Source organism: Oryx dammah, unplaced genomic scaffold (genome assembly GCF_014754425.2).
Source record: "Oryx dammah isolate SB20612 unplaced genomic scaffold, SCBI_Odam_1.1 HiC_scaffold_1, whole genome shotgun sequence".
In the NCBI taxonomy this organism is placed as follows: Eukaryota; Metazoa; Chordata; class Mammalia; order Artiodactyla; family Bovidae; genus Oryx; species Oryx dammah.
This window is the reverse complement of record NW_024070185.1, coordinates 101,288,385-101,315,093: the sequence shown is the minus strand read 5'-3', so window position 1 is coordinate 101,315,093 and position 26,709 is coordinate 101,288,385. Positions and strand designations below refer to the sequence as shown.

The 26,709-nt window shown below is 48.1% G+C and overlaps 1 protein-coding gene across 1 annotated transcript in view; it reads right to left on the bottom strand.

The window, feature by feature from the left end:
* The window catches only part of ZNF618 (zinc finger protein 618), a 102,405-nt gene extending 84,756 nt beyond the window's left edge, over window positions 1-17,649 (bottom strand). Inside the window, exons 1-2 of the mRNA XM_040238408.1 lie at window positions 17,470-17,649; window positions 6,926-6,969 (exon numbers count right to left, since the gene is read on the bottom strand). Coding sequence (XP_040094342.1) covers window positions 6,926-6,969; window positions 17,470-17,649 — 224 coding nt within the window. The remainder of the gene's footprint in view (window positions 1-6,925; window positions 6,970-17,469) is intronic.
* Window positions 17,650-26,709: the final 9,060 nt, after the last annotated feature.

Here is a 26,709-nt window from a genome sequence, read left to right as displayed (position 1 = left end):
CAGGTGGGAAACTCGAGCTGGGTGGTTAGACAGAGCCTGGGTTCCTGAGAGACCCCAATCACTTCCCATTGCTGGACCACCCCAAGCTTGAGAACCACAGGGCCATTTGGAAAAACAATTCACCATTTTTGATACATATGACTTGCAGTTTGCATTTCTGCGGCCATCTCCAGAGGAAAATCCTAAGGATGTCTGAATTTTCCAGCATCTGCCTTATTTGTACAGTTAACAGTAACTGATTAAGCAGAGTGAACTGTGTCCACCAGAAAAGCAAGGGGCCCCTTTGGAGTAAGCAGATGAACCCTTACAGTCAGCCTGCAATTTATGATTTTTATAGCCAAACTCTGGTCCCAAGTCTGGTTGGGTAAGAACACACATTTCTGGAAATCAAATGAGTTCCAATTATAGGAACACAAACCTACAGTTAAGATAAAGACTGAAAAGTGAAAGGGAAGTTGCTCAGTCGTGTCCGACTCTTGTGACCCCGTGGACTGTAGCCGACCAGGCTCCTCTGTCCATGGGATTCTCCAGGCAAGGATTCTGGAGTCGGTTGCCATTTCCTTCTCCAGGGAATCTTCCCAACCCAGGAATCGAACCTGGGTCTCCTGCATTGTGGACAGATGCTTTACCCTCTGAGCCACCAGGGAAGTCCCCAAGATGAAGATGGCGCCTGACTAAAACATACCCAGAGCTGGTTCTCATGTAATTCATTCTGCTAACACCATCCTGGTCACTGACCAGCATCAGGCCTACTGGTACTATGGAATTTTGTGCAAATAAGGTTAATTTGTTTAGGGCTATTTTAATTTTCCTGCTGAAAGCCAAAATGCTAAACAAAAAGAAGCTATCATTTAAAAACAATTACACAGCCATACACATGTGGTTATGGGATTTAACTGTCCATTGAGGGGAAAACCTTGGCTTAAAGGACAAGACTCAGCGAGGCCCAAAGCCATCTGATTATTTGGTTGACCATGAACAAGTCTATTTCTCAGGCCCTGTGAGAAGGAGAGATGCCAACTGGTGCCTCAGAGGGACCCTGGGAGGGTCACTTGAGATGCGTAAACTGCAGGACACAGGAAGTGGATCGTGGAGGGCCCTCAAACACAAGTCCCACCCCCATAGTCGTCCCCACCTCCAGGCTCCCTCTGATGCCCAGGATCTATGAGAAGTCAACTGCCACTCACTGTTTCCTCCTCCTGGGAATGGAATCCAGCATTGCAGTGACGGTGGCAATAAAAACAAGCATTTACCGAACATCTACTACAGACCAGGCATTGGGCTAAGGGTATAATACCACTTAAAAAAAAAGAGAAAATTGTTTGCCTGTGCCAGGGCTGTGTTGCGGATACAGGATCTTTTTTTTAAACTTGCGGCATGCAGCATCTTTTAGTTGCGGCATGTGGGATCTGTTTCCCTGACCAGGGATCAAACTCAGGCCCCCTGCATTAGGAGCATGGAGTCGTAGCCACTGGACCACCAGGCAAGTCCCTACATAGCATCATTAGTGCACTTAATCCTCATTCACACCACTATGAGGGCAGTATGAATACAACACCCCATTTTACAGATGAGGAAACTGAGGTCAGGTACCTAGCCTAAGGTCATACAACCAGACAGTAGGTGGTGCCAGGATCTGAACCCAGCCAGTGTGGGCTCAGAGAGAGGGTGAGTGAGATGCCCACAGACCAGGCCTGCAAAGTGGGAACCACAGGGACCATCCTGTTCCACTCCGGGGCACTCCCCGGACCAAGCAGAAGGCTGTGCATTTTGAATGGAGGACTCACAAAATGCTTTGCTGAAATGAATTCCTTAGGCCTGAAAAACATGGCCTTTCAGAAACTCCCCTCCAAGCCTACTGGCTAAGGTCCTGCCTGTCCTGAGCTTTTGGCAGTACCTCTTTAACATCTTGCCCCCTGCAGTTTATTCCTTTTAAAACCAAATCATGTTACTCCTTTGTTCAAAACCCCCAATGGTTCCCCATTTCACACAGGGTAAAGGCCAAAGTCCTGACAAAAGTCTCCAAGGCCCTATGCAGCCATATCAGTCTCCCTGTGGCCGCTCCAACACATTGTGCACACTCCTGCCCCAGGGCCTTTGCACCTGCTATCCTCTCTGCCTAGAATGCACTTCCTAGACTGCTTGACTCAGTCCCTCATTTCCTTCAAATCTCTGTTCAAACATCACCTTCTTGTTGGTGCAATACTCCTTCTGACTCTCCCAATCTCCCTCTCTGCCCTTCCCCCAAAGCACTTCTTAGCATATGAGAGGCGATGTAGTTTCAGTATTTATGTCTCCTCAATTCCCACAAGAACATGAGCTCCACAAGACCAGGGATTTCTGTTTTGTTCGCCACTCTATTTACAGCACCAAGGTCAGACCCTAGCACTTAGCAGGCACTCAGTAAGTGTTTGTGGAATGAATGAATGAGCCTTGGTCTTATCACCTTCTCCTCCACCCCAGCCTCCCTGTCTGTATGGCCTGGATCACTTGTTAGGCAATTGGTACACATGGCGAACAAATGAGTCCCTCACCGCCTCTATCCCTGGCCTGCCTTATCTCCAGATGAAAGGGCTAGACCACATTATCGACAAAGTCCTTCCAACTCTAAAAACCTTCAACTGACCAAAAAAGGGGGGGCCTAATTCTTCATTACAGCAAGGCTGAAGCTACATTTATCTGCCTATGAAAACTGCATTCAGAATGCTAGAATTTTCTACAGTTAAGGCCCCATAGCCCTCTACGCCTCTTAGAATAAATGAGGTTTAAATGCATTTTGCTACGCGATCTGTAACCTGAACACCAGGTTAGCATTAACCTCAAGTGCTGAGATCACTGGTCTTGTAAAACCAACCCAGGCTGGGTTACAGGGAAGTAAACCAAACCACCGGCAGTTGTCTCCTAGGATCAGGAACACCACCTCTCCTTGTCCCTCTCAATTTAACACTAATTCCTTAGCAGCCCATGCTGTTGCTTTTGGGGTTTAGCCAGAGGCCCTCTGGAGAAGGAGCAACATGAGGTGTTCTGGGCCAGAAGGAAGGTGCTGGGACGAAAGCAGACCCTGGTGTGATAAGACAGCATGCGTGGCACAGCTTGGAGCGGCGGTCAGAGAGTCACAGGTCCTTCAAGGTCAGTCCCAACCAGGCCCATCCAGCCTCACTCTTGACTTGGGGGAGCCTCGGGCTTTAGTCTCTCCATCTGAAGCCGGGACTGCATGAGTCTAATGCTCCACAAAGCATCCCAGACTCTTAACCCCACCTGGCCAATCTAACCCAATATCTGGGCTCAGTCATGCCTGACAATCTTTGCAACCCCATGGACTGTAGCCCACCAGGCTCCTCTGTCCAAGAGTCAAATTCACCAGTGGCATCAGCTTAGGGCTATGTTAATGTTCTCTGGACGTTTAACGCAGAACTCACTTCTCACACTGACTGCTGGGTCACTCGACAATAACACTGCTCTGGTCTTTCAAAGATGCTCTATTAGCTTTAATGACAGAATCAATATAAAATCCTTTGTGAGCTCCTTCCGAGGCCCCGCCTTCTGGACAAGATCCCAGCCAACGGCCCAGCCCTGGGCCCCTCACAGGCTCCTCTAAACTCTGTAAACTGATCACTTCCTACAGCAGCAGGAGGGCACGGTGGCGAGGCACCTGCATCAGAAGAGTCAGACCCAGGTAGGCACCCTGGCTGTGCTGCTCACTTCCAACTGTGTACATACCTCTCTGGGCCTTAGCAGCTTCGGTTAGTAAAGCGGGAATAGTAAGGTCATCCTTCACAGAGCTGTGATAAAGATTACGGGCTGTGCTGTGTATACTTGCTCAGTCGTGTGTGAGTCTTTGCAACCCCATGGACTAGAGCCCGTCAGGCTCCTCTGTCCATGGGATTCTTCAGGCAAGAACACTGGAGTGGGTAGCCATTCCCTCTACCAGGGGATCTTCCCGACCCAGGGATCAAACGCAGGTCTCCCTCACTGCAGGCAGATTCTTTACCCTCTGAGCCACCAGGGAAGCCCAAGAATACTGGAGTAGGTATAGACATCCCTTCTCCAGGAGATCTTCCCAAACCAGGAATCAAACCACAGGGTCTCCTGCATACATGCAGATTCTTTACAAGCTGAGCTACCAGGGAAGCCTCATAAAGACGATATTGCTAAATAAATGTAAATCACTTAGCTCAGAGCCTGACTAAATGGTAGTTATTGTTAGAATTTTTTTCTCTGCATCACAAGTCATACAGTAAGGTCTGGGCTGACTCTTTCTGGTGTATACTCTGGCACTGTGGTAATAACATGGGGATCCATTACTAAGTGTATGCAGATATAGGTTAATCAGGGAGAGCAAACAGATGGCACACAGGCCACCTCCTACCTCCCCTGACCAGGCCAGGCATCGCTAGCTGATCTCAGTACTCACTACAGCCTTGGGCTGATAAGACACAATATAGAGCTTCAGGCACCTGTTAGCACTGTGGGGAAACCCATCTGCTGTTCTCCGGTCACTAGGCAGAGATGGTGGCCTGGGAGAGATTCGTGCATTAGAGAGTGAGGGCAAGGGCCACACCCACATACAAGTGATGAGGAAAGAAGGTAAATATGTTCACTGCTGCAGACCCAGCACTTTGAATGGTGCCTGCCATGGAGCAGATGCTCAAATGTCTGTTGGATGGAAAAATTAGCATCTAATCTATCTGAGTCCACAGCATAGAGTACTGGGTCTAACCTAGCAGGTGTTCAATGAACAAGAGAGGGTGGTGGGGGCAGCTGGCTAGACCCTTACTTGAGTACAGCATCAGTAAGTGGACGGAGCACCAGCTTAGGGAGGGCCAAGGCCTGATACTGCCACTCACTCAGCACATGACCCTGAGCAGGGCCTTTTGTCCCCATGTGTTCAGTGAAGGGAATGACTAGACAAAGCCCAAGCCCCTTTCAATCCTGACATTGAGATCTAGGGAGCATTTTCAGGCACTGGCAGTCTAGGGACTCCCACTACCCACAGCCTCACACACTGTTCTTACGCAAGATTCTAATGTCAGGGGCCCAGGAGAGAAATACAAGGGCGTTGGGCAGCCACAGGCTACATGAGTCACTGTCTGGATTTCCAAGCCCAGGCTCGACTGTTCAGCCCTTCACTCTAGCCCACACTCCCTGCCCCTACCCTATCCCATCTTCTCCCACCTCCTTCAGGGTACCCATCCCCTAAACACTCACTGAGTGCTGGCTGGGGATCAGCCCACAGCACTGAACAAGACAGAAGTGGCCTCTGGAGCTGGCACTTGGAAAGCAGAAAAAAGCACAGAAATACGAGGAGTAAGTGAAGAGCATAAACAGGCCACAAGGGACACAGGCCACAAGGGACACGGGCCACAGGTGGGGCTGGAGGGGCTCAGGGAAGGCATCTCAGAGGGGAGGATGGGATTGAAACCTAAAGGATGAAAGGGCACTGATCATGGCAAGACTGGGGAAAAGAACATCCCAGGCAAAGAAACAGCAGTTGCAAAGACTCTCAGGCCAGGCGCTGGCAAACCACGGCCACTCATGTATTTACGTAACATCCGTGGCTGTTTCTGGATTATGCTGGCAGAGGTGCCACAGAGACCTATGGCCTGTGGAGTGTGAAGGACTATCTGACCCTTTATAGGTAAAGATGGGCAACCTCTGGTTTACAGAGTTAGAGGGTCAGGGTAGCTAAAACAGACTGAGTAAGGAGGAGACGTACGAGAAGACCAGCCTGGTGTCAATTCCTCCTTTCGAGGCATCTCCAATCCATCCTGCAAATGGGGGCCAGGGTGACCTCGCAGAAACGCAGAGCTGAGCACCGTACCCTTCTGCCCCCATGGTTTCCCAAAGCACATTACAAGGAACACTAGCTCCACGGGATAAACTTCAATAAAAGCATGCCACAGTTAAGTAAGTTTGAGAAACATGTCATTCTCCTCTCTCTCTCGGATGCTCTCAAGCAAGCACCCTGGCACGTGAAATGCTTTGGAAAGTTCCACAGCAAAGAAATCTGCGGACTTTGACTCGCCATTCTTCGAATTATTTGGCCAAAGAACCCTTCCCCCCACCCCCACTGCCATAAAAATCTTATTAACATTTAAAGAACCAGTGTTCCATGAGCGGAAGGGCATACTCCTGTGCTTGGTACACCCAGCTCCAGTAGGTAATCCTAGAGCCTGTCCTACACTTTGTGGATGCGGCCTGGGAAGCCTTCTCTCGAGGCTGTCCCTTGCCTTCTTCTTGCCACCAATGCCCTAAATAAAGGTCATCTGGCCACTCCAGCTGCTCTATCCAATGGAACAGCAGGAACACCACTAACGTTTATAGCAAGTGAGTGTCTGCCTGCGCCCCTGGTGGCAGACGTCTGCTCCATGGGCCTGTCCAGCACTGCTTTCCCCCTATCTTCGGTCACGACGTTCCCACTCTCCTTTGGGGACCACCCTTCTGCCTTCCCCTGACAGCTCCAAGGGTGAGGTCTGGCTAAGCAGAATATTCCACCCTCCTGATTTGGAGGGACGGGCTTAGGGGAGGAGCACAGGACCGAAGTCAGGCCAATGAATTCCAGACTAGGCTGGGCGGCGCCCTTGGAGTTCATGATGAGGCCATCGAGATGGGATTCAACCCCAGGTCCTCCTGCCCAGTCTTGCACTTCACCCCCAAGTCTCTGCTAACTTGAGCAGCCAAGGCCAGTTCAGCACTGAGTCATCCTTAGATTCCAGTCACAGGTGCCCACAGAGGGCACCAGGAGGGCTGGGAAGTGCTACTCACATCTCCAGGTCCTCCAGGAAGTATGGCTACTTCTCAGCAAAGGGGGCTGGCCTGGACCAGCCATTCTTTCAGGTGGCAGGTGATGACCAGACAGAGGTAGCCATGCGACCAGGGATGAAGGAAAGGGGAGTGCGGCGGGGGGCAGGGGAGAGGGGCATACCTGCTTGCCGCGCTTTTCCTTCCAGCTGCACTGGCTCCGTCAGCCTGCAAAGGAAATCCAGAACACCTACATCAGCCAAGAGGAAGACACAGAGGCTACCCACTGTACCTACCAAGCTCCCACTCAAACACCAGCTTTCAGAGGGGCGAGCGGGCCACCACCCCCTGCTCCATTCCTCCATGCTGGAAAAATCTGCCCCCAGTGGCAAGAGGGGGTCAGGACAGCCATCCCCCCACCCCACTCTCCACCACCAATCTGCTTGGCCCTTTAAATCCAGCTGAGCACCCACTGCCAACATAAACCCAGCAACCACAGAGCTCCTGGGACTCAGTGAAAAGTAAGTAACCAGCTAAATCTGAGATTGAATTGCACCATTTTTATTTTCAGCTGGGATTTCCAATAAAACAGTAGCCGCAGATTTATTCCTACCAACTGGAGGGGGAAAATCCTATTATGTTAAAATAGGCTGTCCCCCAACCCTGCAAGCAGAGGGAGGTGAGAGAATGCTGGTTTGTAATCACTTTTATTTGGGGGGTGGGAGGTGGGGAAATAAGGCTAACCAAATGAAATTTTCAGAAATCATAAAATTCTGGTTCAGCTGGAGAGACTGAGGCCCTAGAAGAGAAGGGAGTTGCCTGAAGTCTCATGAGGACTGAGTCACAAACACCCAGCGATCCTGACACCTAGGCCCACGCGGGGGAGACCTCAGTGCCAAGGCCATGGACATGGGAAAAACTAAGGCCATGGGTTCTCCAAGACCCCTAGTTGGAGATGCATTCCCAGCTTTGGGGAAACATTTATGATAATAGTAATCACAGTTGGAATAATGCAAGTTCAAAACTCAAGTGCACATGTGTTTCCAAATTCGGACTCTTTCCAATTTTAGAATGGGAATGTGTTGCATGTGTTCTATATTTGGCAACAACCCTGGAAGGGTCTGGGGAGCACCCCGTGCTCAAGCAGGTGGATGTTTCTGCAGTGAAACATATGCAGTCAGCACATGGGTGACAGGAAGCCAGCACCTAGCCTCTTCCCCCTTCTGGCCAAGTTCTGTTACCTCACCAGTTAGAAAACATCTTTTTGTTTCCAAGCTTTTTGAAATTCAGGGTTGCAAATGAAGGACTGAGGACTTAAAAACAGCAGCAGCTACCTGTTAATGAGTGCCTCTGAGAAGTTGCAAACTGGCAAAACCAGATGGTGGACTTTGATTTAAATAGTCAATATATAAAAATAAAGGGATTTCATCCCCCCCAAAGCCAGATGTACAGCTTCTAAAAGCAACACACAGTCCCACGTGACCAATCACCTTGAGTTGACTTACCTGGTTAGCCACAGTCCCCACCACCCTCTCTTGTCTACTTCCCCACCCAGTCCCCTGTGGGTACCAAGACTCACTCCCCCAGCCAACTTCCCACCCAGCGCTAATGTACGGGCACTGAATGCCTCTCATTTAATCCTCTGGACAGGTTCCCCAACACACATACACAATCTCCCCATTTTACAGATGAGGCACTGAGAGTCAAAGAATTTAAGTCATTTATCCAACATTTCTTGCGGCTCAGCTTGTAAAGAATCTGCCTACAATGTGGGAGACCAGGATTCGATCCCTTGGTTGGGAAGATCCCCTAAAGAATGGAAAGGCTACCCACTCCAGTATTCTGGCCTGGAGAATTCCATGGACTGTATAGACCATGGGGTTGCAAAGAGTCAGATAGGACTGAGCGACTTTCACTTTCACTTTCATCCAACATCCCACAGCTACAAGCCCAGGTGTGGGTCATTCCAATGCCCACCTTCCTCAGCTCTGGAATATTTTATCTTCCTCCAACACTCAAGAGAGCCAATTGGGAAATGGGGTGAATATACACAGCCCCCACTGCCCACAGGAAGGAAGTGGACAGGTGAAGGAGAAACAAGGAGGCAGAAACACAAGGCTTGGGAGGGAACAGCTAATGGGACGCCAGTGTATTATTTCCATGGAAGAAACAAGAGCGCAGAAGATGGTTCGCAAATAATTTCACTGGGAGCAAAAGAACAGGATCAATTACAGCCTCTTTCCAACATCTTGCATTCCTCAAACTTGTAAGGAAAAGGAATGCAAGGAGTTGTTTGAATGCTCATATCAGAAAAGGCAAAAGTGGTAGGGGTGGAAATTCTGTTCCCAGAGAGCTTAAACACAGTAAAACCTCCGGTGCACCTTTCAGACTCAACTACGTGTGTATTTATAGAATTTCATACCTCTCTTTAATATTATCTCTTTTTTTGTCCTTTTCCTTCACACATAATTTCACACAAAGTTGACCAGTTCAAGTGTATTGGACATGCAACTGGGCAGGGAAAAGAGTCTCTCTTTGGCACAGCTGCCCATCTCCATGCACGTTCCCATTTCCCTTTTATTGTGTTCATGATATTTGAACTTCTCATCACTGGTAGCTACATACATTTTCGTTTTCCACTCATTTTTATCAAATTAAGACAAAGTGCTAAAAATGTTCAAATAGCTGTCCAAGCAAACCTTTCTGTAGAAGCCTAGATAGGGTGGGATAACTGGAGGGAAGAGCGCATCTCTGCAGGGTGGGAAATGTCTGTTTATTGGCAGATATGAGAAGCAGATATGGGAGGGTGAGAGAGATGGACCATGGACCACGAGTGAGAGATGGACCATGGACCACGAGTGAGAGATGCTCAAGAGAGCACGCGTCAGTATCACAGCCTCTCTCAATCTCAGCCTTTGGGCCTGAGTCCAGACCCACCCGAAGCTCCAATACTTTGGCCACCTGATGTGAAGAGAAGACTCACTGCAAAGACCCTGACGCTAGGAAAGACTGAAGGCAGGAGAAGAGAACAACAGAGGATGAGGTGGTTGGATGGCATCACCGACTCAATGGACATGAGTTTGTACAAACTCTGGGGGATGGTGAAGGACAGGGAAGCCTGGTGTGCTGCAATGCATGGGGTCACAAAGAGTCAGACATGACTTAGCAACTGAACTGAACCAAACTGAACCAGACTACTTTAACAACAGGGGACAGCCTCGATGGGCCTCCCACCCCCACCAGCCACAGTGCTGAGGAGACCGATTCTCAGTTGCAGAGATCCCTAAGGTGCCAGGCTGGCTTTGTCTGTGTCCTCACAAATATCTCAAAGCAAGTCTTACTGTTTGACTTAAGTTGATATTGCCATTTTCCTGGGCCCAAATGGTCTACTACCAGCAATTTCATTCAATTTGACCCAAACCACAAACTTACAGATTACCCAGTGTAATCTGATCGGATTCTCAATTTGAACCAAAGTTTAAGAGCCCAGGGCTTAGAGTCAGAGGGTCTGAATTCAAGTCCTAGGTCTGCCATTTTTGAGCTGTACAATCCTTGGCAAGCCATCTGCACTCTCTAAGCCCCAGTTTCTTCATCTGCAAAATGGCAATATGCCAACACTAGGATCTATCTCTTGGGACTGGAGGGAGACTTAAACATGATAAATAAGCTATACACATAAAACTACTTAGTGTGAGCCCAGCTGTAATAATAATAATAATCATTAACAACCCTAGATATAGCTATAAAGGGTACCATTTATTGGGCCCAAGAAACTGAGGCATAGAAAAGCAGAGTGAGTTATACAAGAGGACACAGCAGATGGGCAAGAGGCAGAATCAGTCCTAGACCGAGCCACGTGTCTTCCCAGCCCGTCCTGGGGCCTGATCTGAACCCTCTGCTGCAAGACAGAAGGTCATAAGCATCTACCAGACCCCAGGCCCTTGAGGCTTTCTCCAAAGGGCTGGTCAGAGTGACAGTGAATACAGTGATGCTGCTGCTGCTGCTGCTAAGTCGCTTCAGTCGTGTCCGACTCTGTGCAACCCCACAGTGATGCTGGTAAAGTACTAAACGGAGGCCAGGTATGTGTAGAAATGGAAACTACTGCTGATGCCACCACTGGACCACGTGCGCCTAAAGATGCAGCTTCCGCCTGGCTCTGTCTGGGTCTCACCTTCCACCTTGGGCATGCTCTTTCCTTTCCCTGGACCTGAGGTTCTCACAGGTGAAAACAGAGACAGGAGGCACGAGAGTTCAATCAGATCATCGCACCTCCTTTCATCTCTTTCAACTCGCGCTCTATGTGGAGTTGACCAAACCTAACCAGACCTCTCAGGGTAAATGAAATATGGTGGGGGAGTGGGCTCATGAGAGACCTTCCTCCTCTTATGCAGATGGCGGTAAAGGTACCCAAACCCAGACCCCCAACCAGCTCCCCACAAGGGCACCCAGCCCCACCCATTCCTTAACACACCAGCTAATTCTCAGGGCCTGGGCAAGGCTATTTTTGGTTTCATCCGACCCTCCTCTTCCCTCCCAAATGAACGTTGAGTTGTTCTTTTCCATCCTCTTATTAAGGATTTTCTTGGAAAGAAAATATTATTCCTAACCCAGAAATTTTATTTCTAAATTTGTGCAAATGTAAGTTGTAAGACATTAGCTGCATTTCACATTTTGTGCAAATGGCAGAAACAGGCAATTCGTGTGCTACAGGATGGGGGCTGGCCAACGATTTCGATAAAATAAACCCTTTTTTAATTTAAATGCTAATGCACTGAATTAAAATTTAATAACTGAGGAAATTGAAAAGCCGAGCAGGAATATTGGAAATAAATCCAAGCAGAAACAGCTGAAATTAAAAATTCTAGAGAGTGGGAGGATAGCAGCTAAGCTGTCTTATATGATTACATTTTTTTTTTTTTCAGAATGAAGCAAAAAAAAAAAAAAAAAAAAATCCTATCTCTCGCTGGCTCCAGGGCAGTAAATCCACAGTGCTGTGATTTATTGCTCAATTTTCCTGAGGGAAAAAGGCTTTCTTTCATGCTGAAATATTTCATAAATTTCAAGCCAGCATAAATTCTTAATTTAAAAGTTATGGAGGTCACATTTAGTGCATTGGTACGGTTCCAAAATCTTAAAGGAATAGCAGCGACCAAAAAAAAAAAAAGGCAAAAAGGAGGGGTAGAATTTGCTCCTTTTTTTTTTTTTCTTTTTTCCATTTTGGTTTTAATTCATGAGTTGAAATTTCATTATTAAAGATTCTTCCTGGATGGATGGAACCCAAGCAAGCACATGGGGAACTGGTGTGTGTTTGGAAATCTGCTGCAAAAGATGAAGAGATAAAGATTTAATTCAATTATAAAAAGGCATTTTTTTTTAAAGCCACTTGAGGAATTTCTGGTAAAAATTTCCTCCCTTCATTGCCCAGGAAGGGGTGAGAGTGGGGGAGGGTGGCCAATGTAATTGCTTCTCTTAGATCGCCGATCTTTTGTGCACACTGATATATTCATTTGTTATACAGCTGTTCAGCGGCGGAAAGAATGCTGGGGCGCCCATAATTCTAAGCAAATCAATCAAAAATTAATGATTTGTCATGCTTGCACAATGGAGGAAAACAGCTCCTTGGGTCCTGGCTGCCTGATCTGGAAGAATGAAATGCCTTTCTGCGATAAAAGAGCAGAGCCAGAGGCTCAGGGGGACTGAGGGGCCACTGGAAATGTGGGGGCTCGTGGCCCTGGAGCTCCGAGAAGATGGAGCGGGCATCTCCAAGATGGCGCGTCAGCGGTCAAGCCCAGGACAGACCTGAGACAGCACATTTCCGTGGTGGTATAATTAAGATCTTGCCTTTTCCCTCCCCCACTGCAACTCAAAAATTGCTTCCTCCCTGGAGACTTAAATGACTACCCCTCCCCCCACCAGATCTGACTAGTCCCTGTTCATTGTTCTCCCAACATGGCTAACACCCTACCACCAGTGCCTTTCACCAGCTCTACGGGACGGGGACCACAGTTCCTGGAGAGCCTGTGTTGCCCCAGACTGCTCCTGGATAAAGACCACATCCCACGTGTGGTTGTGTCTCTAGCACCCAGCTAAGGGCTTGGCACAAGCCAAATATCCAGCAAATATGGTTGAATCCATTAATTACTATTTCTCTGGTAATACCGATCAGCTGGTAAAGAATCCACCCGCAATGCCAGAGACCTGGGTTCAATCCTTGGGTTGGGAAGATCCCGTGGAGAAGGGAAAGGCTAACCACTCCAGTATTCTGGCCTGGAGAATTCCATGGACTACACAGTCCATGGGGTGGAAAAGAGTCAGACATGACTGAGTGACTTTCACTTTCACTTTCTCTGATACTGAGGTTGCTTCGATAAATGATAAATTGCACTGGCAATTTACATGGGTAAGCTATGACAATCGATCTTAAATAATCAATCAATCCTTTATTCACTCAACACATATTTCTTGAAAGCCTACTATGTGTCACGTGCGATGCTCGGCTTTGGATGGACAACCTCAAACCCACTGGTGGACAATTCCATACCGCCAGTGTTCACTGCTCCTCGGCTTCCTTCCATCCTTGGAAGGGAAGAGTGGACACAAATGGGGGGAGGAAGGGACGCTCCCTGATTGTTCAAATCCTTCTGAAGTCTCATCCTCTTTCTTACTAAGTCACGTGACTGTTATATTCACAAGCACCAAACGCATATTGGTCCAAAATATGTCTGTGTACTTTAGTTTGCACATAAAGATTGTTTTAAATCACCAACTGGTACAACTGACCCTGCAAGAAGAAGCTCAGCCTCAGCAGTGAATGAAATCAAGTGCACCTGACCTGGAGGCCTGCAGGAGGCACCAAACCTTTGAGAAGAAGCTACCAAAGCCTCAGGACCTGCCCAGAGGATGACTCTATGTCTCCTACAATTTACAGAGGACAGGAGGACAAGTGGGTCCGAAACAACTCAAGCCCCATTTACATATCTCTTTCCTTTCCAACCACCAGTGGCTCCCTCAAATCTAACTTGAACTTTTGTCTCAGTGAGTCACATGACTCAAGTCAGGAGAAAGTTGTTCGCTCATCTCACAAGCATTTACTGAGCTCCTTCTATGTTCCAGACACTGTTCTAGGCAAATATGGTTGAATCTGTTATTATTTCCCTGTCCCCATGGCGATCACACTCAAGTATGTGTGGCAGTTACTCAGTTGTGTCTGACTCTTTGAGACTCTACAAACTGTAGCCCACCAGGCTTCTCTGTCCATGGGATTATCCAGGCAAGAATACCAGAGTGGGTTGCCATTTCCTACTCCAGGGGATCTTCCCAACCCAGATATCGAACCTACATTCCTTGCTCTCCTGTACTGGCCGGCAGATTCTTAACCACCAGCGCCACCTGGGAAGCCCCATACTCCAGTATGTGTGTGTGTGTGCATGCTAAGTAGCTTCAGTCATGTCAGACTTCAGACTCTACAATCCTATGGACTGTAGCCTGCCAGGCTTCTCTGTCCATGGGATTTTCCAGGCAAGAATACTGGAGTGGGTTGCCATGCCCTCCTCCAGAGGATCTTCCTGTATCAGGGATCAAACCTGTATCTCCTGTGACTCCAGCATTGCAGGTGGATTCTTCACCGCTGAGCCACCAGGGAAGGCCATACTCACGTATAATTAAGTATAATTACACTCAAGGGCAGGGGGGTAATCAGAATGCTGGGCCTAGGGAAGAGCTGTGGGCTGCAATTTTAAGTAAGTGGATCAGAGTAGGTATCACTGGGAAAACAATGGAAGGTGAGGGGGTTGGCCATGCGGTGATTGGGAAAAGAGGAATGGCCAGTGGGAAGACCGAAGGGCAGGCGTGTGCATGGTGTGCTCAATGCACAGACAGGAAGCACAGACAGGATGCCAGCGTGTCTAGGCAGATCAAGAGAGGATGACAGCAGCTCAGCTGTGTAGAGCCTCACAGCCACTGAAGGGCTTTGGCTTTTACACTGTGGAGCCACTGGAAAGTTTGGGCAGAGTCATATAATTTGACTTCTATTTTTTTAAAAATCACTGTGGTTGCTCTGTTGAGAACAGACCACGGGGCAAGGATGGAGGCAGGCAGGGGTTGGTAAGGAGGTTACTGTCACAATCCAGGTAAAAGATGAAGGTGGCTGGCACAAGGGTTGTGGGAGTGTGGGAGCTGAGGAGGCATTCTCAGTTCTGAGTATATGAGAAGGTAGAACCAATGGGACTTGCTGATAAACTGGATACGAGACATGAGAAAAAGGAAGAATCAGGAAAGATTTTAAAAATCTTGGACCAAGAAAAATGGAATTGCATTCGTCTGCTGATTAGAATATTAATCATCAGCCTATCACTTTATAGATTGTCCCACCGCACTGAATCCTCCAAATAACCCCATGAAGAAGAAATGCAGTTTATGCCCCTTTAACCAAGAATTAACCAAGCACCCAGGGTGGCCAAGTGACTTGCCCAAGGTCACAGAGCTGGCCCAAGGCTTGGGCAGGGCTCATACAGGTCTTCTCACCTAACACCACGGTCATTTCCTCTACATACTTGGCCCTTCATCTCTAGAACTGATGAATCAAGCCTGGTCCTAAACAATGTAGATGAACTATTTTCCTATTCAACCACTGGGCTCCAACTGAAACACAGGGAGTCCCCACTTTCACTCACCAGGTGTTCCTGAAACACACCCATTAAGGGTGACTGCATCAGCGTTGAACAACAAGCTTTGCAAGTTAAAAGAGGATTCCATTCCCAGGGAACTAAATATGTTATAAATTCCCTAATTAGATCCTCCTTCTTAGATCACAATCAGTGATATGTTTCTACCATGTGGTATGTGGTTTTATTTTCTATTTATTTTCTCAACTGAACACAGTTACTTAAAGCCACTAACTGAGTGCTTTAAGGATCCGAAGCATGAGGGATGGAGTGGAGGCTGCCTGAGAAGACTCCGAGTTAAAAGAACTGGAACCCAGGAGGCTGATATCACTTTTCAATAGATATTTATAAAGTTCAGACTAGATGTGTGATTCTGAGCAAGGCCTTGGGGGGAATTGACATGGCTCCTTACTCATTCACCAAAATACTACCCATTAAGTGCCTACTATGTGGTGGGTACCAAGATAATTATTGCAGACACAATAGCAACAAGAACAGTGGGGGAGGCAGACCGTGATTATTTACTTCACACTCTAAGGAGTACGTCAAGGCTGTATATTGTCACCCTGCTTATTTAACTTCTATGCAGAGTACATCATGAGAAACGTTGGACTGGAAGAAACACAAGCTGGAATCAAGATTGCCGGGAGAAATATCAATAACCTCAGATATGCAAGATGACACCACCCTTACGGTAGAAAGTGAAGTGGAACTGAAAAGCCTCTTGATGAAAGTGAAAGTGGAGAGTGAAAAAGTTGGCTTAAAGCTCAACGTTCAGAAAATGAAGATCATGGCATCCGGTCCTATCACTTCATGGCAAATAGATGGGGAAACAGTGGAAACAGTCTTTATTTGGGGGGGCTCCAAAATCACTGCAGATAGTGACTGCAGCCATGAAATTAAAAGACACTTACTCCTTGGAAGAAAAGTTATGACTAACCTAGATAGTATATTCAAAAGCAGAGACATTACTTTGCCAACTAAGGTCCATCTAGTCAAGGCTATGGTTTTTCCTGTGGTCATGTATGAATGTGAGAGTTGGACTGTGAAGAAGGCTGAGCGCCGAAGAATTGATACTTTTGAACTGTGGTATTGGAGAAGACTCTTGAGAGTCCCATGGACTGCAAGGAGATCCAACCAGTCCATTCTGAAGGAGATCAGTCCTGGGATTTCTTTGGAAGTAATGATGCTGAAGCTGAAACTCCAGTACTTTGGCCACCTCATGCGAAGAGTTGACTCATTGGAAAAGATTCTGATGCTGGGAGGGATTGGGGGCAGGAGGAGAAGGGGACGGCAGAGGATGAGATGGCTGGATGGCATCACTGACTCGATAGACGTGAGTCTGAGTGAACTCCGGGAGTTGGTGATGGACAGGGAGGCCTGGCGTGCTGCGATTCATGGGGTCACAAAGAGTCGGACATGACTGAGCAACTGAACTGAACTGAACTCAGTTTATAATTATCAACTAGGAGACTTGTTCTAAAGAGAAAGGCCTGAGTTCCCTGAGTATCTCTGACAACAGGATCCACTGAGACGACAGAGTTGGGAAGGACTTTCCTGTGGGAAGGATGTGGGGACAGGGCACACAGCACTCGCATTCAACAGCGGGAATGCAAATCTAATGCGAATGGCGCCAACACAAGCTGGGCGCCAGCGAGCCAGCAGAAGGTGCCATCTGGCCCAGCTCTAAACCTTGTGGGGTTACAGCCTTCTCTGAGGGCCTCCACTTCTGGAGGCAGGGACCAGCCAACAGACATGGCCAGGCTCACACAGGAAGCATCTGACCAGACCCCAGGCCAGAACCTAGCGGCTGAGGCAGGCAGGCCCCTCATTGACTGGCCAGATTTCCGACTATTAGAGAAATCCATAGGAAATGACCAATGTCTTTATTCCTCTAGGTTACCATGTCTTTCTGCTCTTCCCCAAGCCCTTGCTATCTGAAGACATGTGTCAAGAATACATCAGGCTTCCTGGGAATGGAACCAGCACAGGCTGTCTCTGTTTTATGCAAGTTTCTCCTCCTCTTTGGTGGGCAGCCATGCAGACTGGAGCAGGCTCCTTTTACTGACTTCATCATATCTACCACCATCATCATCACCACCACCACTATCATAGCCACCGTCACTGGCATCACCACCATCATCATCACCAGCACTGTCACTGTTACCATCACTGGCATTACCACCATCAGTATTACCATCATCACCACCACGACCATCATCACTACCAGCAGCACCACGACCATCATCACCAGCATCAACTCTGTCACTACCACCAGCAGCTGGTAACTACTGAGTGTCTGTAAACCAGGCTGACGAGTTTCAGATTTACTCTAAGGCTCATAGGCTGCTCGGAAGGCACGTGCACCTCTGAAAGCAAATACTGGTTACAGTACAGAGGCAGGGAGCCCAACACAGAGGCCACTGTCATCTTCCAGAGAAGAGATGATGATGCTCTGAGAACCGTGGTCAAAGAGAGAATGCTCCAAGACCTAGAGCTATTGGGAGTTGACAAAGATCTCCTGAGATAGCGTTTGGAAAGTGCCCGGGGTGGAGCTAGCATGCAGCAGTTGCTCAATAAATGACAGGTTTAAAAAGAAATGCACCATTGCAGCTGCTGAGAAACTCTGTCAGCCGTGGACTGCGTGCAGACGACTGGGAGTAAAAGGTGAATCCACTTCCACCCCTGAGGCCTGACTCATGGGCCTCAGAAGAAGCGGGGAGTCCTGGTTCAGAGAGGAGGGGCAACAGCCTCCCCTGGGCTTCCATGTGGGACTCACCCCTAGACCACAAGCCTCATTCTCATCCCAGGGTGCCGGATGCCACCACAATGGGAACCCTCAGTCCCTACCTGGACCTGAAGGATCTAGAATAGTTCCTGGTTGCTTAATGAGTATAAATTCTATTTGCTCAGCTGGGCTGGATCACAGAGAGTTCTAAGGTTGCATCAAAAAGCATGAGGCTGTTCCTGGGGTCAGGCCCAGCAAGATTATTAGTTTTTGTTTTTGCTTTCTTACTTTTTATACTGAAATAATTTTGCATTTATAAGACAGTTGCAGAGAAACTATAGGGATTCTGTCTGTAAATGGGGCTGCTGGAAGGGGTGATACGCAGGGATTAAGACCAGTTCAGGAGCTGATGCTAGCACCCAGGGAGGGTCAGCTGAACCCTGAGCTAAGCAAGGTGAAGCCCAGTTTCCCTCCCTAGGCCCAGCAGTCAAAAAGCCCTCAGGCTCTAAGGCTGAACCATGAAGAAGGGCCCCAGCAGCAGGGGTGTTGGGCACTGGAAGTCAGGCAAGGGGGCAGGAATGGGGGTGAGCACAACCCCTGCCACTTGCTAGCTGCACCCTGGCCAAGTGACTTGACCTCTCAGTGCTTCAGTGCTTTCTTCTGTAAAATGGGAGTGATGCAAGTGGCCACCTCACAGGCTGACGGGAGGACAAACTGAGCTCCTCAGTCACTCCTCACAGTGTCAGCCTGGATTATTGGTCCAGCATGAAGGGCCTCGAGGGGGATAGCACCAGCAATCCCTAGCGTCCAGCATCTACTGAGCACCTCCCGTATGCCAGCCCAGGGCACAGACATCATGTGCACCGTTTCATCTCCATGACAACCCTGAGCAGTAGGGACCACCTTCACCCCCACTGCCTAGGCGAGGACCCAGAGTTTGCAGGGTGCTGGGACGGCTACTCAGCCCAGCCTCCAATCCAGATGCTCCAATTTCAAGTTCACAGTCTCAATCCCAGCGCCGTGCTGCTCCAAGGCCCAGCAGGGTGACCTTGGCGAGTGACCTTCCCCACCTTCAGGAGAGGACCCACTCCTCTGGGTACACAAATGCTCTCTGCTTGTTTTCTTTTGAAAAAAGAGCTGCATCTCAGTTCTTTACCATCACACAGTTAATCTCTCAATTTACAAAAGAGCGAGTCATGTGACTGGATTCCACAAAAATTCTCTCTCCAGGTTTATGATTTTACAGAAAACTCCAGGGAAAACCGCCTGGAGCGAGTTAAAACCAGATCAGCCATAAACTATGTCCTGGTACAGCCTCACCAAGCCAAGACTCAGATTACTCATTAAATACATGATAAATATTCGCCTCAGATCAGCAGGAACTTGGGGAAGGTGGGTAAAAAAAATTTTTTTTTGCTTCATGGGGGGAAAAATCCATTATGAATACAGAGTGTGTCAAGCTGCAAATTAGTGAACCCAGAATTGGGAGATCAGGGGACAGAGTTTTTTTGAGTCAATTCCGTTAAACCATGACCACCACCCTTAGGTATTTTTAAATAAGGCAGTAAGTAAGTGCTGCAGTTCATGGGGTCACAAAGAGTCGAACATGACTTAGACTGAGCAACAACAAAGTAAGGGGACCTCAAACCTCTACAAGAGGACCAAGCAAAGGGCATGGTGATGCGCGCATGCTCAGACAACCCTGAGGAAAGAGCAGTAGCCCCCCCAAGCCAGGAGACCCTGCCTCTGGCTGTTGGCAGAGGCAATGTCTGGCCTCCATCTGCCCACCCACCCAGTGAGGCTGCTGGACTCACGACCTCTCAGAAACCTTCCAACTCTGACATCTGCAGTCCGGCAGACCTGTTTCAAATTCTGCCTGGAACACTATGTAGCTGTGCGATCTGCCTCCAGTCACATCACCCCTCACAGCCTCAGTTTCTTCGTATGTAAAAGAGAGAAAAACCCCCACGAACCAGAGCTGCTGGGGATGTTAAAACATACAAAGTCTGTAACACTCTCAGCTGGTGGTAACGAAAGTGCAAGAGCAGAGATCTGGCTGCCGGCACTATGATTCCACTGGTGGTGGTGGTGAGGAAGGTTAACACAGTAAAATAGTAAGACAACATATTTTGATGACTCTCAACAGGATTTACTAGGCTCAGAAGTTCCCAGCAGAGACTCTGGAGCCGGATATGCCTAGATTCAAATCCTGACTCCACCGCTTACAAGCCGTGTGACATTGGGTGAATCAACCCTCTGGGACTCAGTTTTCTTACCTGTCCACACAGGAAAAATAATAGTGGTCACCTCTCAAGGTTCGGTTCACTTCAGTTGCTCAGTCGTGTCTGACTCTTTGAGACCCCATGAATCGCAGCACGCCAGGCCTCCCTGTCCATCACCAACTCCCGGAGTTCACTCAAACTCACATCCATCAAGTAGGTGATGCCATCCAGCCATCTCATCCTCTGTCGTCCCCTTTTCCTCCTGCCCGCAATCCCTCCCAGCATCAGTCTTTTCCAATGAGTCAACTCTTCACATGTGGTGGCCAAAGTACTGGAGTTTCAGCTTTAGCATCAGTCCTTCCAAAGAACACCCAGGACTAACCTCCTTCAGAATGGACTGGCTGGATCTCCTTGCAGTCCAAGGGACTCTCAAGAGTCTTCTCCAACACCACAGTTCAAAAGCATCAATTCTTTAAGGTTACTTAGGACTAAATCAGTTAATATATTAAAGCTCTCAAAACAATGCCTGACAGGACTTGCCTGGTGGTACAGTGGATAAGAATCTGCCTGCCCATGCAGGGGGCATGGGTTCAATGCCTGGTCTGGGAAGATTCCACATGCAGTGGAGCAATTAAAGCCTGTGAGCCTCAACTAGTGAGCCCTGGTGCTGTAACGACCGAAGCCCGTGAGCCTAGAGTCTGTGCTCCACAATAAGAGAAGCCACCGAAGTGAAAGCCCACGTGCCGCAACAAGGAACTGCCCCGAACACTGCAGCTAGAGCCCGGCGCAGCAGCGAAGACCCAGTGCAGCCAGAAACAGGTAAACACGCCTGACACAGTGCTGTATAAGCATCAGCTACAGGGATAATTATCATTTTTTAAAATGATTTTCAGTTCAGTCGCTCAGTCGTGTCCGACTCTTTGCGACCCCATGAATCGCAGCACGCCAGGCCTCCCTGTCCATCACCAACTCCCGGAGTTCACTGAGACTCACGTCCATCGAGTCAGTGATGCCATCCAGCCATCTCATCCTCTGTCATCCCCTTCTCTTCCTGCCCCCAATCCCTCCCAGCATCAGAGTCTTTTCCAATGAGTCAGCTCTTCACATGAGATGGCCAAAGTACTGGAGTTTCAGCTTTAGCATCATTCCCTCCAAAGAAATCCCAGGGCTGATCTCCTTCAGAATGGACTGGTTGGATCTCCTTGCAGTCCAAGGGACTCTCAAGAGTCTTCTCTAACACCACAGTTCAAAAACATCAATTCTTCAGAGCTCAGCTTTCTTCACAGTCCAACTCTCACATCCATACATGACCACAGGAAAAACCATAGCCTTGACTAGATGGACCTTTGTTGGCAAAGTAATGTCTCTGCTTTTCAATATGTTATCTAGGTTGGTCATAACTTTTCTTCCAAGGAGTAAGTGTCTTTTAATTTCGTGGCTGCAGTCACCATCTGCAGTGATTTTAGAGCCCCCCAAAATAAAGTCTGACACTGTTTCCCCTGTTTCCCCATCTATTTCCCATGAAGTGATGGGACCAGAGGCCATGATCTTTGTTTTCTGAATGTTGAGCTTTAAGCCAACTTTTTCACTCTCCACTTTCACTTTCATCAAGAGGCTTTTCAGTTCCTCTTCACTTTCTGCTATAAAGCTGGGATCATCTGCATATCTGAGGTTATTGATATTTCTCCCGGCACTCTTGATTCCAGCTTGTGCTTCTTCCAGTCTAGCATTTCTCATGATGGTTTCTCATGATAAATCAAAATGATTTTTCGTGTATTAAACATTAGCTAAATAATGATCACTTATTAAAATTCGAGCAAGTCTTCTGAGCATGAGTTTCCCAAGCTATAATCTAAAGAGTTCTGACCATATGAGCTCTGAGGACCCTCCTAGTTCTGAAACTTGTTTTCCCTCCAGCTGTCCCACTGCCTAGACTACATTCACTCTGATCCACTGGACCCCTGACACTGCTCCAAAAAGGCTTCCTTGACCACAGGGGCAATCTCCTACAGCACCAACGGTGCACCTGAGCATACCTGGGAACATCACCACTCTGCAGCCTTGCTCCCAACCAAACTGCAAGTCCCATGAGGGTGGCTAGTGGCTGTGCAGCACACAGGAATGCGATAAAGGTCAGTCAACTGATTTAAGGGGCTTCCCTGGTGGCTCAGACAGTAAAGAATCTGCCCGCAATGCAGGAGACCTGGGTACAATCCCTGGGTTGGGAAGATCCCCGAAGAAGGGACTGGCTACCCGCTCCAGTATTCTGGCCTGGAGAATTCTGTGGACAGAGGAGCCTGGTGGGCTACAGTCCATGGGGGTCACAAAGAGTCAGACACGACTTTCAACTGATTTAAAGAATAAAGGAATTACACTGACAATACTTAGAGAACCATTATGGAGAATGGGGTCAAGCGGATCATCTAGTCCAAGAATGGCAAACAGGCATTTTTGTTCAGCGCCAATTCCACAGGATTAGTTGTGGCTGCCTGGGGCAATGTGTGGAGAAGGATGCTGGGGCCACACCAGCGCTCCTCTAGGAAGAGGGCTGTGATTGATTATTGATGTCTGCAGTGAGTGAGGTAAAGCTGGGGACAGTAGCATGCTTGCCCCTACAAATTTAGCCCAATACTCTTTTTTTACAGATAGAGAAAGAGAGATCTCCTGGTCCCTAAAGCACCGTTTCTCCAGTCTTCACATTCTCATCTGCAAAAACATTCCTACATGAAGAAGGAACCATGGCCTTTTAAAGTCTGAAGTTAAAAAGAGACACCAAAGGAGAGAGAAGACCAGAGGGAAACGAAATACACATTAAAAAAACTATGCAAAACAGAAGGCTTACTTTGGTTGTGAAAGAGAAATAATTACAGAAGGGCAAAGTGGAAGCTCTACGAAAGATTTTTTATTTCTTTTTAAAGAAAGAAAAGTCTGGAACACATGCTCAAAGTAGAAATCTTACAAATTCCTGTTGCAAAATAACTCCTGGTCAGCCAACCACAATCTCTATAAATATATCACAAGATCAACAGCCCAGGCAAATAGTGGGAGGGGGAAAATGACTGCACAAATTTTTTAAAAAATCAAAATAGTTCTTCTCACAGTTGGAAAGGAAGGAGTTGCCCATTACCCTCAAAATGAGAGGCCCATGAAGAAAAGAAAGATTGTAATTCTACACATCCCCATGGGCGCCTGCTGAGAAATCAAGACAGCCAGACTATTTTGAAATTATTCTACAACTCTGTTTTCTTTGCAGGGGAAAACAAAATCTGGTATCTTGAATTCATTAGGGCACCCATTGTTTTACCATGGCTTCCATGGGATTTTTCACAGTGGGAGCAACCAAAGGCTCCACGGGTCTGATCTGGGTGGTATGTTCTTCAGGGTCTGGGGCAGAAGAAGAGAAGCCACTCTGGATCTTTAAAGTGGAGGCAGTTTAATACAGGATCTGAGAGAGTAAGCTACTTCTTCCCTGATGGCTCAGTGGATAAAGAATCCGCCTGCAATGCAGGAGATAGAGGAGATGCGGGTTTGATCCCTGGGTCGGGAGATTCCCTGGAGTAGGAATTGGCAACCCACTCCAGCATTCTCGCCTGGAGAATCCCCACAGAGGAGCCTGGCAGGCTACAGTCGAAAGGGTTGCAAAGAGTACATTTCAAAGGGTCCAAGAGTCGGACACAATTAAGCACACAAACGACTTTAACTCTGGGCAGAGAAGACATATGGGGGCAGAAAAGCAACTGAGGATTAGCACGTGAGGAGCAGCTGCTACCCCCTCTAGGCTTGGAGAGAGAGAGGAACACGTGTTAACCAGAGTCAGGACAATTCAGTAGGCACTGCTCAATGGGAGTGGTTCAGAGAGGGAGGCGCTGGAACTACACGGAAAACACCACGAGAGGCAGGGAATGAGTGGGGAGAAACACCCTGGCTTCTCCCTTCTTTCCATCTCCCAACATTCCTGCTGTGATCCTTCCGGCTAAACCATTCAAAGGCCAGACAGCAAGGATATCTGAGAAACGTGGCTTCTTGAAATTCACAGCACACAGAGGACCAAAAGGGATGCAGCTGAGGGCAAACCAACAGCTGATCAATTCAGATGGGAAAGCTCTTCGAGGGCTGAAACTACTCGATAGCAGGGTCCTGACAGCCTACCCCAGGACCCACCTGGGCCCTGCTGCCCTGTTTAGACTGTAACTTCCTCACAGGCAACGACTATCGTCCCTTGACCTGCACCGTCTTCCACAATATCCAGCAGTCACAACTCAGGGCTGGAAGGATCCTGGTAGTCTGAGAAATGGAAGCCCAGCCCTCCAGTGCTAGCGCCCCAACACGGGGGTGCTTGAATGGCCTTCCACATATTTTTGCTTCTGGCCGTTGCTGAGGAATCTACTACTGACAGGAAACGCATAATGTGGAAGTCTGTGAGCACGTGTGCTAAGCCATTTCAGTCGTGTCTGACTCTCTGCAACCCTATGGACTGCAGCCCGTCAGGCTCCTCTGTCCATGGGATTCTCCAGGCAAGAGTACTGGAGTAGGGGTTGCCATGCCCTCCTCCAGGGGATCTTCCCAATCCAGGTTTCGAACCCACATTTCTTCCGTCTCCTGCATTGGCAGGCAGGTTCTTTACCACGAGTGTCACCTGAAAAGCCAGCTGTCCTTAACATTACTTGGAAGACCCAAGCAGCCAGTGGACACTCTAGAAGCATCTCCTGACCAGATCTAGAACACTGTGTTCCAAGGATCAGGAGTGGAGGCTCTGAGGTATCAAGTCTGATGCCAGCTGGGTGGGTCTGCGAAGACCCCAGAACCGTCCATCTTCAAAGGCCACTCCAGATCCACACTGCAATGGCATGGTGGTGGTTTCTAAACCGTATCATAGGAGACAGGTGCGTTCCTGTCCCCTGGGGCACACACTCGACTCTGTGTCCCTCTTTGTACCAGCCATTGCTGAAGGCGTAGCTTCACACTACATTCTGCAAAGAAAGAGAAGACCCTTCCCTTTCACCGAAGGCTCCATTTCCTAGGCTGACCTCGCTCCCCTGTTCTCTTATTGCCTGAGCCATTCAAATAGTATTGATCAACCAGCTGGTACACTCAGTCATCTTTTTATGACCTGTCTTTCCAGCTGGACCATACATCTTCCCCAGACAGAGGCCATGCCTCTAGATTCCCCAGAGCCTACCACACAGCCCAACAGATGAAAGCGTCCACACGGTGTCCTTAAAGGGGAAAATGACCCAGCTTCCCCAAATCCTGAGTCTGGGGTGAGGCAGGAATAACATTTTCTATCAGTGATTCATACCTGTTTAGTGATTGATGGGATTTTTACATCCATTACTTCATTTAATTCTTTACAAGGTAGGAGCCACAATTTCCCCTTCAGAAAGGAGAGAATGGGGGTTAAAGAACTTTACCCAAAGTTACTAGTTACTGGCAGGGCAGAATTTCAAATCCAAGTCTTCTTCCAGGACAAATACTGAGCTCCTTCTGTCTCCTGGCTCGTCTTCCTTTCCAAGATCCCCTGTCTTGCTTCTCTTTCATGAAATGAATTGATTAAATGAAATCATTAAGTGATAAAAGTTAATAAATGTAAGGCACTTAGAACAGTGCCTGGCACAGACTAAGTGCTATGTAAATAACGGTTACCCCCGTCTTCATTGGTACCACCATTACTTCTCCATCCATAAGCTCATTGCAAAAAGTCAACCCATCACAATATCTATAGTCAGCAAACTTGACAGCCAAAGCAGCAGAATACGGAAAATGCCTACATTTAATTAAAACTGGAAAACGACAGAAGCGCAAATGACTTAACAGCTAAGAGGAGGCATCGGAAGACACTGTATGATTCTCAGAAGTCTACTCAAAGCACCGACCTCCCCTGTACCAGGCAATCACTAACACTTTATTCAAAATTAAGCTTGAATCTCCTTCCCTGATGGACTTCAGTGGGGAACAGTTTCGGTGCACAAAATACAGTACTTTCTCATCCGTGCACACTCTTTAGGGCCAGGAGCCTTATACAGATGGAAAATAAGGGCCCAGAGTGGAAGCAAAATGAGTGAGGTCACATGTACTTTAGTGCCATCTGCAACTCTCTTTCACAGGTGTTAGCTTTATCAGGCACAGTGCTCTGCTAAGCCCCGTGTGAGATGCTGCAGTCATGGGCACACATGTTTCAGGCTAGGCATGTTAAAAAAAAAAAAATCAGTGTTCCAGCCACTAGATCCAAAGTCTTTGGGCAAATAAAACAAGTCATCGGCTTCCAACCTCAGCTAAGATCGAGGATGAGAAGGAAGCATTCTGCCATGTCGACTTGCCCAAATGGGATTCTTCTAAAGACTCTCCAAAGCAGCTG